Here is a 15,910-nt window from a genome sequence, read left to right on the forward strand (position 1 = left end):
GCAGACATTTGTCGCCTGCAACAATATCCTGATATTTGCTTTTGTGATTCAGTGTTGTTGTTTTCTTGGAGTGCTGCACGCAAAATGTAATTTTGTGTTATTTATTTTTGTGGAGCAGTGGTTAGCACTTTTGACTCACAGCAGGAAGATCGTGTTCTCCCTGTGTCTGCGTGGGTTTCCTCCCACAGTCCAAACACATGCAGTACTGGGGTTAGGTTAACTGGTCACCCTAAATTGCCCATAGGTGTGAATGGTTGTCTGTCTCTCTGTGTTAGCTGGTGACCTGTACAGGTGTATCCTACCTCAGGTGTACCCTGACAGCTGGGATAGGCTCCAGCCTCCCCGTGACCCTGAAAAGGAAACACACACACACACACACACCTGTGGCTTTCATGTGTTTACACGGTGGTGTTGCCACATTAGAGAACACACGGCAGGAGAGGAGGGGGAGGACCGAAGTGAGCGTCATCCGAGGAGGTATGCTCAGACGTGTACTGTTTCAAACTAAAGCAGTGATCCTGCTGCTCTGGGATCAGTCAGAAACCAGCATTGGTTTTTATCGTCTTTATGACGTATTTATCCCAGAATCTGAGATGGGAAAACCTGGAAAACATCAGTTAAGACAGCTGGAAATTTCAACCCATTTTGTTTCTCCAGGACTCAACTTTTATTGTCAGTTGATGCTGAAGAAAGTATTGAGTATAAATTATAGAATATATACTCAATATGTACACAATATATACACAATAACTAACTATACACAGTAACTGGTAACAGCAATACAGTGGCTGTAAAATAAATAAAACATAAGCAATAATGTTTGCATCATTCAATTAAGTCTTATTTCTGTAGCACCAGCCTGTGGTAGTGAGTGACCCTGATACACACAGATTGATGCAAAGCATGTAAAACATGAAGCTGTCAGATGGAAGCAGAGCTCCACATTTCCTCTGGCTGCAGTTTTAGATCTGACTTTGTTTCCAAATGCAGACAAAATGAGTAGTTACATAAATTTATGCATAACCGGTATTATAAGGATTCATGTTTTTTTTTTTTTTTTTGGAGGGGGGCAGCATGGTAGTGTGGTGGTTAGCACCGCTGCCTCACAGCAATAGAATAGAATAGGATAGAATATCTTTATTGTCATTATACAGGATGTACAATGAGACTGGAGGGTCCTAGGTTTGATTCCAGCTTGTCGGTGGCGTCTCTCTGTGGAGTTTCCATGTTCTCCCCATGTCTGTGTGGCTTTCCTCCCACAGTCTCTATGTCTCCTATGAGTGCAGAAAGCCTTCACAGTGAAAACACCGTGTCACAGTTTTGTTTCTCTGTTGTTGTTGTTCCATGTGAGTCATTGTGAGGAGTTGTGCTTGTATTACAGGGAGCAGCACAGGAGTGTGTGTTGATGGAAGTGGGACAGATCTCCTGATGAGCTAAAACAGCACATACTCATACTAACATGAGCTCACTGGCCACAGTGGACTTTACTTTGAACATTATTATTATTATTATTATTATTATTATTATTATTATTATTATTATTATTATTATAAATAAACTCTTTGTGTTGCATTGCACACACAGTGATCCAGCTGAGGTCCTCTCAGCAGTGAGACCAGGTGTTCATTATGGACCGCAGGATTGAACCTTTCCTTTATGATGTGTATCAGCAGCATGAGAAGGGAAAGGAAGCACAAACTTTGAGTTCAGAGTATTACAGTAGTGGTGGAAAAAAGTAAAAAGTAAAAAAAAGTAAAAATTACTGTAGTAAGAGTAAAGTGCTGAAGCCTCCTGTTGTTTCTTTTTCTGTGACCTGTGTGAAGATTTCAGTTTATTTAATATTCATGTTGTGGTTAAAATGTATCAAAGCATCACTGCATGTCTGCACATGCTGATCTGATACTTTTCATGTAGTACTGATACACCATCAGAAAATGTGTCAGATTAAACCACGGGCCGGTGCTGCCATCTAGTGGCACCAACGTGCTCCAACAGACTCCAGCTTCAAGTCTGCACCAAAGTTTCATATCTCCCACTTTATGAATGCGCAGCAGCTGTTCTGTTTGTGATATGGTGGAAACCTCATATTAACAGACATAAATGTCATAAAATGGTTTCTGTAAGTACTTTTTCCTTTTAGCCGTCATTGTTACAGGACAGTCTGAGCGTGGACGGGGAAGACATGCAGCTAACGACCCAAGGCAGAATCAAACCCAGGCCCCAGTCAGAGCCTTTCTGGTATATGGGTCACCAACTCAACTACCACCACATGTTTTTTTTTAATTTTTTTTATTTAGTTATGGTAATACACGCTCACTGGCCACTTTATTAGGTACAGTATTGGGTTGGACCCCCTTTTATCTTCAGAAATGCCTCAATTCTTCATTTCATAGATTCAAAAATATTCAAAAAAAAATGTGTTTTATTGGATTGAGATGTGGTGACTGTGGAGCCCATGAACAGTGACCTCATTGTGATGTTTGAGATGATCTGAATTTGTGGTGCAGTGCATTATCCTGCTGGAAGCAGCCATCAGAAGGTGGGCACACTGTGGTCATTCAGGGAGCAATATTCAGGTAGGCTGTTGGGTTCAAACAAGGCTCAGCTGGCACAAAGCGAGCCAAGTAAATATCCCCCCAATGATTACACCACCAGCAGCCTGAACCGTTGATACAAGGCAGAATGGATCCATGCGTTCATGTTCAATTCTGTCCCTGATTCTGATGTTGCAGCAGAGATCAGGACTCATCAGCCGAGGAAACATTTGTTTCAATCTTCTATAGTTCTGTTTTGATGAGTCCATGTGAATTGTAGACTCACTCCTTTGGTGAAAGGTGTTGCTGTAGCACATCTGTGCACTCAGAGATGCTCTTCAGCGTATTTTGATTGTAACAAGTAATTTTTCTGAAAGAGGAAACATCACAGAGCAGAGAGGTTAAAGAGGTCAAAGTGCAACTGTTCACTTCTGCGGCAGCCAATCAGAGAGAGGAGCTACAGAGAGATCAGTCATCCTTGAATCCCTCCATCCAAAATACAGAATATTAATAATAAGTTACAAAAACCAGTTCCTGACAGCCAGACATCGCTGACATGTTCTCAGAGTCAGAAATATGACAGAAGTAACATTTTAAAGGATGAAAGAAAAACAGGAAACATCAGATTGTCGAAGAAAGAACCCACAAAATAATTTTGTTTAACGCAAAGAGACAAACAGGATACACAGGATCAGGAGGCTTAAGGTGTCTGTGGTTGATTATGATATTTTTTATGTGCATGCTTCTTCCACCTTGGAGCCTCCTGATCCTGTGTGTCACAGTGTGCAGTTTTATCACAGCCGTGGGGAGTTTATTTATGTGTGTGTGTATTTATGAACCGGACTCCTCGAGCAGAGAATCAACACGAGGCTCTGACACAGACTGAACGGTAAAGAGAAAATATTAAAGCTTTAAACAGAAACAGGTTCAGCAGACGTTACTGAGGTGACCTCCTGTGAGAGAGCCGCCTTCAACAAACTGAAAACTCTACATTCATGCGTCTCTGTGGAAACTGATTATCTGAGGCTCCTGTTTCTGTCATTTAATCTGAGGAGGGTTTGGTTTCAGCATTTATGTAGCTACAGAAGAAGCAGCATGTGAGTCCCAGGCTTTTCTTTATTCCTGATAAATGAAACAAAGCTTCAGAGAAACCAGACCAGCAGTTGCGTTTCCTGAGAAAACCTCACACCCACCCACACCTCTAACACAATCAGCTGGTTTTATTTTATTGGATCACTATCGCTCTCGGTTTCTTCGGCTCAGGTCAGACTGCTGCTGCTCCGTAGTCTCCATCCATCCTCCTGGTTGAAATTCAGGAGCTTGGTTTGGAGAGGCCTTTCATACTATCATACAACGACACAGCGCGGGGGGGGTGGGGGGCTAGCTTGTGTCTTGTTTGTGTCATGTTTGTAGCCCCTCCTGATGAAGAGCCAGCTCTGACCGAACATCATTGTCTGCACCTGTGGCCGCGAGAGTTGCAGCGTGAGCGTCATAAAACACATAAAAATAAATTACACCAATAAATGCAAGTTACAAAAATAAGTTATAGTCTTTCCAAATACTTTTTGTTTTTATAGCCTTTTTGTTCATTGAGTTTCAAGCATGTACAGTCCCAGAACAGATGAGCAGAAGTTTCTGGGTAAAGCTTACAAAAAGAGCAGGAAATATCAATATCAGCTTTGTATTTCTGAAGAAAGTTGGATAAAATTTATGAATTAATTTAAATGAGACTTCTTTGACTTTATTAGTGAGAAAAAACTTATGTGGGAGAGACCAAACTTTTTCCCTATTAACATTCTACACAAAGGAGTTCCAATAAGATTGGGATGAAACCAGATTTTCATGGAATAAAGAACGGATTTAATCACTGTGGTTTGTTTTGGAGCACGATGGTGACGTCATCGGCCAAAATTATAATTCATAATATCTCAGAAACGAAAGCAGCACAAACGGAAATTTTAACGGCACAAACCAGCACAAACAGGGCCCAACCCGCTCAATCTATTTGCTGGTATTTTTTTACGTGGGTGAGGTGTCGACACGCTAAGGAAACAGTATCTGATAGGGAAACACAAATCGACGTAACACTGGCTCCGAAATATCACCTCCTCCTCCTCTTCCTCCTCCAGATAACCAGGTAACCAGAAACAATCGACGTAACAGCTCAGAACAGTTTGAACTTCACCCGGACACCTGCTCTTCTCCTCCTCCTCCTCCTCCTCCTCCGTGGTCTGCGAGTCTGCAGGAGGGCACCGCTGAGGACACCGGACAAAGATCCAGCCACCGGCAGAAGACAAAATGCTGCCATCGGAGGAGAAGAAATCCCATCAGTGAGGTTCTGATAGACAACAGGTTTTTTTTTCTTCAATCTTCTATTGTTCCATTTTGATGAGTCCATGGGAATTATAGACTCAGTCCTTCCACGGACACAGGAGGGGGCGGAGCATTCTCTGGAGGTCTTTATTCAGGTCAGCTGTTTCAGTACCAAGGACAGCGGGCAGCATCGTGATCATCAGCCGCTCTGAGCAGCAGCACAGGCGGTCACACACAAGCTGCTCACAAGATTTAGAAGGAAGTTAAACAGATTCAAAACACTCTGATTTCATCACGCTCACACTGCTAAGGGCTGCAATGATCGATCATATGACTTGATGTGGGTTTTCCAACCTGTTATATTTTAGTAATAAGTAATAGTCCAGCCACCAGCCTTCTGGACTACAGGTTATGCTGCTTTTATTCTGCTCACTTTAATGCTGCGTTCATCCGAGGCTGAAATTAGGCTTTAACTCCTGGATCCTACAAATGATACATGCAGTGTACACTTTATTATTAATAGAAATAAGACCTGTTTCTTTTTTAGGTTTATCAGAAATGCTGAGTCATTTAACTGGAAATTACTAACCCCATCAACCCTGACTCGTCCCTACAGTCAGATTTTTTAGTTCCCTGGTTGAACTCTGGGTCTCCATCCTCCTGTCACAGATGGCTTCTTTCAAAGTCCTCCTGCTTTTGTCTCTAATTTCTGAGTTTACAGGTGAGTGAAACACAACATGTTTATTTTTAATTCCTCCAAAACTGAAGCCTGATCAGTAAAAAGAGTGAGTGATGTTTAAATGTGATTCATTTAACTGGTTGAAGGTTCACTTGTACATTTTGTTAGGAAAAAAAAATTGTCTTTTCTCTCTAACCTGACCTTGTTTGAGATGAAGAGTTCATTACAATGTTTAATAAACACATATTGAGTTTATTGACACTAATTGTGAAATGGTATTGTCTCCTATCACAGAGGTTAAAAAAGTTATTATTATCATTTAAATAAGATAGCAGGGGATATTTGATGGGAAGAAAATGAGTGCTGCAAAAAACTAATGTGGAAAACTTTGATTTTCAGGCTCACATTCAGCCCTCAGACTGATTACTGCAAAAATTCTACATAAAAGTTTTGTGTTAGAATCCTGTGTAGTAAAAGTACCACAATTTTAGCATTCAAACAGTAAAGCAGCTAAAGTAAAAGTAATTATCAGAATCATATCCTATCAGTTCACAGCAGAGAATCATGGAGCTGTCAGCTGATCACCACCTGGAGGTGAGGTGGATCAGGTGGTGGGGGAGAATGCTGGAGAGACTGGGTGCACCTAAATGTATAGTGAGGGTGCACTGGGAACACCTGGAAGAGGTTCCAGTCGGTGAGATAAACTCCCACCTCCGGCAGAACTTTGACAGCATTCCGAGGGAGGCTGAGGACACTGAGTCTGAATGGACCATGTTCCGCACCTCCATTGTTCAGGCTCCTGCTCAGAGCTGTGGCTGCAGTGTTGTTGGTGTCTGTTCTGGAGGTAATCCCTGAAACAGATGGTGGTCACCGGAGGTTTAGGGAGCCATCAAGCATGAAGATGGAGCCCTATCAGGTTTGGTCAGCCTGTTGGACTTTGGAACGCAGTTCCAGGGGTGGCTGAAGCAAAAACTTGAGCGTGGGAGGAGTTCAGTGAGACCATTTAAAAAGACCTTCAGATGTCCTTGAAGCAATTTGGGCAAACCATCAGACAACTCAGGAGAGGAAAGTGCTGCTGTGCTCACATGGTTTATAGTGCAGGTGGGACACTGCTGAGTGAGGCTGTAGTCGAGCGGTGGAAGGAAGACTCCGAGGACCTCTTTAATCCCACTGACACACCTCGTATAGAGGATGGGCCTGAAAATTGATACCTCTAAGTCTGAGGCCATGGTCCTCAGCTGGAAAAGGGTGGAGTGACCACTCTGGCTCAGGGACTAGTTGCTACTCCAATTGGAGCTCTGTGGTGTTCCTCTGAATAAGCTGGAGGAGGAGGTTTGGGTTTCTGTGCTTAGGCTGCTGCCACGAAGACCCACGGATGAATTAATATAACTTGTATCATAGAAACATCAGATTCATGTACAGTATTATAATAGCAGTACTGTGAGAGAAAAAAGAAAAACAACTTTTTATTTTTTTCCTTCAGCTCTGCAGCAGGATGTGCAGGTGAAGCTTGGAGAGGACGTCACTCTTCAGTGTCAGATTCCTAAAAATGAAACCATCTCAGTGCTGAAGTGGAGCAGAGCTGACCTGAACACAGACGGCTACGTCTACTTCTACAGGAACAGACGCTCCTATGAAAACTACCAGCATCCATCTTTCCACGGCCGAGTGAAGCTGAGGAACCCGGAGATGAAGGACGGAGATGTTTCTCTGATTCTGGAGAACGTCATGTTTAATGACACTGGGATATATGAGTGTCACATAGCAGTGAGGAACCCTGGGAGAAGTAAGAGAGCTCACACTGAGATCAGCCACTTCATCAACCTCACAGTCACAGGTGAGTCTGTGGAGCTCTGTTTCCGAATGTTTCTGAATGTTTCGATTTCAGAATGTTTCTGTTTCTGAATGTTTCCTCTGCAGATGACAAACATGAACATGTGTTGAAGAAACAAGTCCTGGAAAAAGGAGCTGCAGATAGAAACATGCATGATGCTGAAAAGGCTGGAGCTGCGACTGCTCAGATCATTGTTCCTGTTCTTGCTGCAGTTGTTGTTGCTGCTGCCATCATTGCTGCTGTGCTGCACTGGCGAACTACTCAAAATAAGAAGCAAACATCCAGAAAAGCCTCCTAACAAGAACATCGCTGATCTGAAATGAAACTGTTATTTTATGAGAAATAAAATGTATTCATTGCTCGAACACAATAATTTCCATTGTGGTATCTATCGATCTATTGATCTATGCATCTATCTATCTATTGAGGGCATGGGTGAGCTGAAATGTAATGAAGTCAAGACAAACTGAGAACTGAGATCATAAAAACAGAAGTGTGTGGACTCAGGTGTGAAAATATCATGGAAACCTTTGAGTGAAGGAATCAGTCAGACTTCTTGTAACGCCCACAGCTGTGAGAACCAAAGTTTCCCTGTTTGGGTAGGTAAAGCTATGATTCAGTCATGTGTGGCAGCACTTACTTTCACTATTGTTTCCTGTTCCACTGCTGAGGGGGAGTTTTGGCCGACTCTACAACCTCACTTCACTTCACTGAGTCTCATACTGCAGCATCTCAGTCTGATGAGGTCCAAACTTTGGGCCACTGCAACATGTTCTGTTTTCTTTTTTGATATTGTGGAAACAAAAGTGTGATCCTTCAGGGTGCTAAACATGATCAAATTTCTGTGATGATCATGGACCGTCCACAGTGACCTCGGATTGATGTTAATGACTTTCATATCACACAGTCAGTCCTGAGCACAACTGAGAACAACACAAACAGTTTGAACCTTCATGGAAATGATTTTTATTCTTCTGTCATGTATTTGAATGTTTAGCTCTCCTGTAAACACACGTTTACACACAAGGACATTTTAAATATGATTAATTTCACATTCAGGCTCATGTTTGGATCTGAAAATGTTACTTTGTTCAGTTTTGAACAGACATGGTTTCAAACTCTCCACCTTCATTAATTTGTGTAGTTGTTACACTAATGTTGTGAGTTCTTTTGGTCTCACTAACTCTGAAAATCAAATGTGTTAGCACGAAACATTCTCAGGCCAACTTATCACATGATGCAGAGTAAAAATCACCTTCTTATCAAGTTGTCTCACACTAGAGTCATACTGAGTCCCTCAAAGACCCTCAGAGAAACAGATGAGTGACGGGCTTCCCAGCAGAAGGCCAACTCTGTGTGACAGGTGTGTAAATGTGATGCTCTGTTATAATAAGTGATGACACATTTAGCGTGGGCTCCTTGACCTCATTGATTTCTCAGCACAGTCAAACTTTCAAAGGTCAGCTTCTCGCTGTGCTGAGTTTGGATCCACTCAGAGGTTTCAGAGGTTTACTTTGATCAGTCTGTCACGCCACATCATGAATAACATCCTCTCTGCCCACAAGGCTCTCCGGTCACAATGGTAATTTTTAAACATGCCTTCAACATAAGATACACCGGGAAAACAAATATAAAGCGCATTAAAAATACAACTCACCACAACCCTGTGAGAGCCCTGAGCCTGTTTCCCTGCAGCTTGTGGGTTGGCTGGGTTCAGCATCACCAACACAAACTTCAATTCCACATGGAGAGCGGCTGCAGTGCCGCGGTGTCGAGCGCCGGAGAGTCAGCTTGAGTATATATATAAATATAAATGGACTGGTTCTTACATGGCGCTTTTCTACTCTTGTTGAGAACTCTAATATTTAAATTGTCACGGTCCCGGGCTAGTGGGTGTGTATTCTGTTTTTTCCTTTTTCTTTCTGGTGTGTGTGTTTTGGTGGGCGCGTCCCTCTGGAGTGGTAGAGAGGTCTCCTCCCTCGTGGGCTGGTTTTCAGAGCAGCAATCTCCACACCTGTTGCCGATCAGCTCATCCTCCTGCATTACTTAAGCTGGCAGTAGACTGTCATTCGTCGCTGGATCGTTGACTGTGAAACAGTTAGTTTCGGCTCCTTGATGTTCACATCTACTTGTCTTAACCCTGAAAACTGACCTGTGTTTTCCGTGTACTCAGATATCGCCCGACGAGCGGAGATCTCCTTGGGAAGCTCACAACCAGATCCCTCTCCTCCGTGTCCGCCTCTCTGCGGGTCCGCCGCACCGCACCCGAAGCTCCTCTCTCGACCTTGGTCACTGGAGTCCCAGTCTTCCCCCTCCCCGTGCCTGGCCTACCTGCTCTGTGCTCTTGAGTCACTGAAAATAAACCTTGCACTAAACCCGCCACTCTGCGTCTGCTTCAGTCCTCAGTACCTAACCTTGACATAAATGAGCGTTATCTAGGTCAGCCAGCCCATTTCATTAGACAGGCACGGGAACAAGTGAAACTTGTGGTTTTCATTTTAGCGGTAACATATCACATGATGTGCTAAAATGAATCCCTCTTAATGTGCGTCGACACACGTCATAGACGCATGTAATGGAGAGAATTCTCCATTTTTCAAAATAAAACATCATTCAGACTCAGTTAATAAGTAAAATGGAAACCATGTAAGTTATTTATTCTTTAAGTGCGGTCTGGTACCAAATGACTCACAGACCAGTACCGGTCCACGGGCCGAGGGTTGGGGACCTCTGGTTGGGGACCTCTGGTTTGGGCAGTACTTCTTTTTGCTAGCAGAGGTTTGGACCCCTTTTTCCTTCAGAACTGTCTTCATTCTTCGTGGCTTAGATTGGAGAAGGTGCTTTAGAGATTCCTCAGAGATTTTGGCCCATCACACTGTTCCTTCACATCCCAGAGGTGCTCTATCAGACTGTGTGGAGGCTGCTGGAGTACAGAGATCTTCCTGTCATGTGACCTGTAGGATCTACACACCGCTGTGGTCTGCTGCTGTGGGCCATCTGCTTCAAAGTTTCACAGCATGTGCAGTCAGAGATGTTACTCTGCAATCCTTTATTTAGTTATTTGAATTACCGCTGCCTTCCTATCAGCTCCAAGCAGTCTGCTCCTTCTCCTCTGACCTCTGACATCAGTAAGGTATTTTCTCCCAGACAGCTGCTGCTCACTGGATATCGTCTGGGTGAGAGAAGATTTCTCTGCATGCAGTAACACTTGGGAGTGCTCTGGACTTTCCCTGTCCCACACAGGAGCTGCGTCTTCTCTTCATTCATTTGAACAGCTTCAAACCATGAACACTTCACTCTGTCTGTGCTGTCTTTAACAGGCTGAGCTTAAAGAGCCAAACAGCTTTTATCCCTGAAGTTTTACTGTCAGTTTATCAGATATATTACTTTTCTTGGTTATTTGTAGGTCAGCACAGAACCAATGAGAACCCTGATCTATAAGCCTTTCTTTACAGAGTGCTCACATCATCAGTAGCGCCGGTCTCTGACTGCATGACCGCAGATGCTTGTCTCTGGATGAGTGATCTGGAACAATCATTTTGTTGTGTGCCTTATGTGCACAATGACAATGAGTTGAATCTAACATCTAACATCAAACTGTTGTAACTGATTCTGACTCATGCGTCTGTTCTCCACTGCCTGAATCAAAGCTCAGAGGGTTTCCTGTGTCCTCTTTAGCACTCATTCAGCAGGATTGCAGTGAGAAGAGGCGTTTCATTGCAGTGCAGTGGAGGCAGAAGAAACGACTGCTGAACAGCTGATTCCTGTGGCTCAATGCAGCATATCAACAGGACACACTGGGCGGACAAACTGAAGAAAAGAATTAAACTAGAGTACAAAAGAAAAACACCTATCTGCATCTTTTCTCCACCATGACGATCCCAAATTAAATCTATCAGGCAAGGAAATAATTCTGCACTCAGTCGGAAACTCCAACACTCCTTCTGTAGATGAATCATTTTATTCATGAAAAAAAAAATGAAGTGAAGTAAAGTGAAGCCCACAGAATGAGCACTGCTGCTGTGTGGGTGGATCTACCCTCAGATCACATCAAAAGTTCAGTTTGACTCATTTCAGTGTGAGAGATGAAATCTGTAAAAAGCAAATAGACTGTCCTTTATTGAAAGGTTTTAACCATCAGAACATCAGTAGATTATCACCACAGTCACAGGTTATTCTCACAGTGTGGTCACAGATCAGCAGCTCAGATGCTGCAGAGTGTGTGATTCACTGTTGGGTCAGCAGACAGAGGTAACAGTTCAGTAAATTTGCTCCACTGTTCAGTTTCACAGAGGTGTTGGTGCAGCTACAAACCACAAACACTGCATGAGCTCCTCCTCTGTGTGTTTCCTCTGAGCTCTGAAAGTTTCACCCACAGTCAATCTGAGAAAACTGAAGCAAATTTAAAACAATAATAAAGTTATTACTGAGCAACAATTAAACAGACTGTTAATGACTCCAACAGAGGTCTGAGTCACATCAGCTCTGAGGTGTTTTCTCTTTAACTTCAGCTCAGGTGTTTCCCGCGCTGTGAATTGAGCCAAACTGGAACAAAGAAAAGAAAAAACAGGTTTGAACTGAGAGAAAAGAAACACCTGATCCTTGTTAACAGTCAGCAGTTTATGTCTGATTTATGTTTTTAAATCAAATATAAAGAAACAGAGTTTAGACTGAAATGTGTATTTGACAGTCTTACAATGATAAAGATTTGAAAAAGGAAAGAATAAATTATCTCTGACCCTTCACTGCTGCAGTTTAGTTTTTTTAGTTTGGTGGAAAAATATCAATGACTACTAATATTCAAACAGGTTAAATAAACATAAACTTGACTTTTTATAATTCTCTGTGGTTTCCTCAATGATTTCTTTCTGTCTTTACTAAATGTTAAATACAGTGTAAAAGGCTTCAAATGAACAGCTGCTGCACTCTTCAGAGCAACTCACCCAAAAAGTGCTGAACTCCTTTCCAGTCACATATACCCAGATTTACATAAATCCATAAAGAAATGACTGTCCTGTTTATTAGATCAGCCTCACTGTGTTTAAATGGGACCAAAGCTCGTCAGAGTCTGTTTACTGTGAACACCGTCACCAACTCTGATTAAACTGCTTAATGAGCAAAGAATGTATTGTAATAATGTATTTATGTATAAATAATGTATTTCTTAGGACTAATTTAAAATCAAGCTTACATTCTGTCGCTCATGTCTTACTCATGCTGGGTTATGGGGGGGGGGGGGGGGGGGGGGGTCATTTGATTGTTGGGTTTCCCCCAAATACTCTGGATCTTACAGAATAAACACCCAAAGGTGACTGTTGTTGTCACTCGGTGCAATAAAAATAAACCAGAATTGAATTAAGTTAAACATCTCTTTAAATGAATATTTTACATTTGTAGGAAAAGCTGTTTTGCCTCTGAGAGAGACGAGAAGTCAGGATGTGGGTCACTTAGGCTGGAAGCAGCTAGCTTGGCTCTGTTCACAGTTAAAGAGCAGCTGTACTGCTGGGCTTCATTGGTCTGATGGTTGTTTGTCCATAACTGACGTCTTCAGTTCTCACTGCTGAGTAGACTGCAGCTGAATCACTCTCTGCAACAGAGCACATTAAAATTACTGCAGGTATAACTACAGTTATTGTACTGCACTCCAGTAAAAGGAAAAATATGTGTTAAGAAGTGAGTTTTCCCTCACTTCTTAACACCTCTGCTGTGAAATACTGAGTAATCGCAAAGAACTGGCAGGTGTTTCTCTGAAAATCATGACCACAAAGCTGCCACCTTCTTTAAATGGAAACTTACACACTTTGACTCAGAGCACAAAGCAAACACTTTATCGCACCGTGAACACATGAAACAGTCAAAAAGACACACTGGTGTCAACAACAGGAAGCTGCTGCTGTGATTTTATGTGCTGAACTTCAAAGAAGCCAGAATGATTCATTTTATTAAAGGACATTTGGTCTGTTCGGTCTGTCTATTTATTCATCCTGCTAATAATTTGTAAATGTAAAAAAAAAAATCAATTCAGTTTCATTTATACAGCACCAAACCACAACAAACAGTCACCTCAAGGTGCTTCATATTGTAGGTAAAGTCCCTCCAATAATACAGAGAAAACCCAGCAGTGAAAACGACCCCCTATGAGCAGCACTTGGTGACAGTGGGAAGGAAAAACTCCCTTTTAACAGGAAGAAACCTCCAGCAGAACCAGGCTCAGGGAGGGGGGGTCATCTGCTGAGACCAGTTGGGGCTGAGGGGAGAGAAAGACATGCTGTGGAAGAGAGCCAGAGATTAATATCAATATCACCCCCCCCCAGCAGACTAGGCCTATAGCAGCATAACTAAGGGAGGGTTCAGGGTCACCTGATCCAGCCCTAACTATAAGCTTTATCATAAAGGAAAGTTTTAAGCCTAATCTTAAAAATAGAGAGGGTGTCTGTCTCCTGAATCCAAGCTGGGAGCTGGTTCCACAGAAGAGGGGCCTGAAAGCTGAAGGCGCTGCCTCCCATTCTACTCTTAAGTATCCTAGGAACCACAAGTAAGCCAGCAGGCTGAGAGCGAAGTGCTCTGTTGGGGTGATATGGTACTATGAGGTCTTTGAGATAAGATGGGGGCTGATTATTCAAGACCTTGTATGTGAGGAGAAGAATTTTAAATTCTATTCTAGATTTAACAGGGAGCCAATGAAGAGAAGCCAATATGGGAGAAATCTGCTCTCTCTTTCTAGTCCCTGTCAGTACTCTAGCTGCAGCATTTTGGATCAGCTGAAGGCTTTTCAGGGAGCTTTTAGGACAGCCTGATAATAATGAATTACAATAGTCCAGCCTAGAAGTAATAAATGCATGAATTGGCTTTATAGCATCAATCTAAACACCAAAAATACAGTACTTTTTTGTTTTTTATGTCAAAACCTAGTTTGTGTCGGAGCAGTGTGTTAGTGAATCTCACTCTTAGAGCCAAGCACAATTCAGTTTACAGATATTGGACCTGTGTTTTTGGGGACATTTTTAGCCCATTTCACTGAAAGTATTTAACCATCACCTTTAATCTGATCACACTGAAAAGATACACAAACAGTTTTGTGATAGAAGGATTGGGTGCCAAATTCAAGGTACAAAAATACAGATTGGCCTCAAAGGAAAGACACAAACTGTGCAGTAATCTTAACAGAGTGTGCTACATCTTCAGGGAAGAACTTGTACTTGCTTTGATGACACTGTCATACCAAAACCACAAACTAAGCCAGGAATTAGAGCCACAGCCTGCTGACAGAAACTGATTTTTTCCTTCTGAGTCACTAAAGAGGAACTATGCTCTGTAACTTCACTTCCTCCTGTGCTGTTCTCCACTTCTCTCTGTCTCTCCATCTGTGTGAATGTGCTTGCTGTGAGTGAGTTACCTGACTTCCATTCCCGGCTCTCAGCCCACACACCTGGATGTAACTAGCTCACCTGTTTGCCATCTGGTGATTAACCTGTGACTGCTCCAGGTGTTGGAGAATCTTCAGTCTTTGTTGGATCATTGCTCTGCCACCGTTATTGAAGCTGCCCTCTTGGCTGCTGTTAACTGTTGTAAGTACCTTGTATCTTCTGTACAGTCAGACCTGGGAGTGGAAGAGCCTGTGTTTGGACAGGAGAGTCTCAGGAGAAACAGGACTAGTGTGGAGAGTTGGACCAGCCTCTGGAGGCCTTTGTTTGAACTGCTGCACATCCTGAGTTTGTGAATAAATGTGTTGAAATGGCCCTGACAGATTTATAGAAGTTAGGAAGAGAAAGAAGTCACACTGAAACTTCTGCTCAACATTTAAAAATGAATATTTAGTGGTGTATATTATATTTCAGTGGTGTGAGGAAATCCTAGGTGAATATCTTTAACTCATTATTGCTGAAATTAAAAAGTATTCAAGATGGACCACAGAAAGCTCATCTTAGATACTTAACATGTTAATGTAAATGCTTAATGGATTTTTTTCAAGCCTTTTTTTTCAACAAATTTGGTATATTGTCCTACTTAATTATCCCTGTTTTTTTTTTTTTTTTTTTTTTTACTTTTTACTTTGCTCTGCTGTGTGGGAGCATAGTTCCTACTTCCGGCTCAATTTATAAGACAGCGTGTGAGCGCCACACTTCTACTCCACCCACTGGTCTGCAGACTCATTTTGTACCGACTGCAGCAGTCTTTCAGTTTGATTAATCGGTCTTTCAGTTGGAGATCCTCAGCCAGTGTTAGTTTCATATAGTATCAGCGCTAATTTGAACATTTTATTAGCTGAAATTATATCTGGAATATACTGAAGGCCTTATAATGGACGAGAGGGGGAAACAACTGCGTCACCCTGACAGTGGAGGGAGATTAATGGTGAAGTATGTCAAAACGGGTTTCTTTTTTTTTTACCATTTATTTTTTGATAACACCGATCCAGGCTTAGACACAGGAGCCTCGGGGTTGTAGGAACTGCCTGATCGAACAGCCGGTGCTTGCTGCTGCGGTGGCCCTTTCTGCTAAAAGAGCAGCTAAAAGTAGCTTCCTCTCTAGTATAAGTACGCGAGCGAG

General features: G+C 42.5%; 1 protein-coding gene across 1 annotated transcript; it reads left to right on the forward strand.

Moving 5' to 3' along the window:
• The first annotated feature begins 5,301 nt into the window (after positions 1–5,301).
• Positions 5,302–10,313, forward strand: LOC115776522 (myelin-oligodendrocyte glycoprotein-like). Its single transcript, XM_030724239.1, has 4 exons — positions 5,302–5,568; positions 7,010–7,363; positions 7,447–7,526; positions 10,188–10,313. Exons 1-4 carry the CDS (start codon positions 5,517–5,519, stop codon positions 10,311–10,313), a joined length of 612 nt encoding a protein of 203 aa, XP_030580099.1. The 5' UTR covers positions 5,302–5,516.
• Positions 10,314–15,910: the final 5,597 nt, after the last annotated feature.

The sequence above is a fragment of the Archocentrus centrarchus genome, unplaced genomic scaffold (assembly GCF_007364275.1).
Source record: "Archocentrus centrarchus isolate MPI-CPG fArcCen1 unplaced genomic scaffold, fArcCen1 scaffold_33_ctg1, whole genome shotgun sequence".
NCBI lineage: Eukaryota > Metazoa > Chordata > Actinopteri > Cichliformes > Cichlidae > Archocentrus > Archocentrus centrarchus.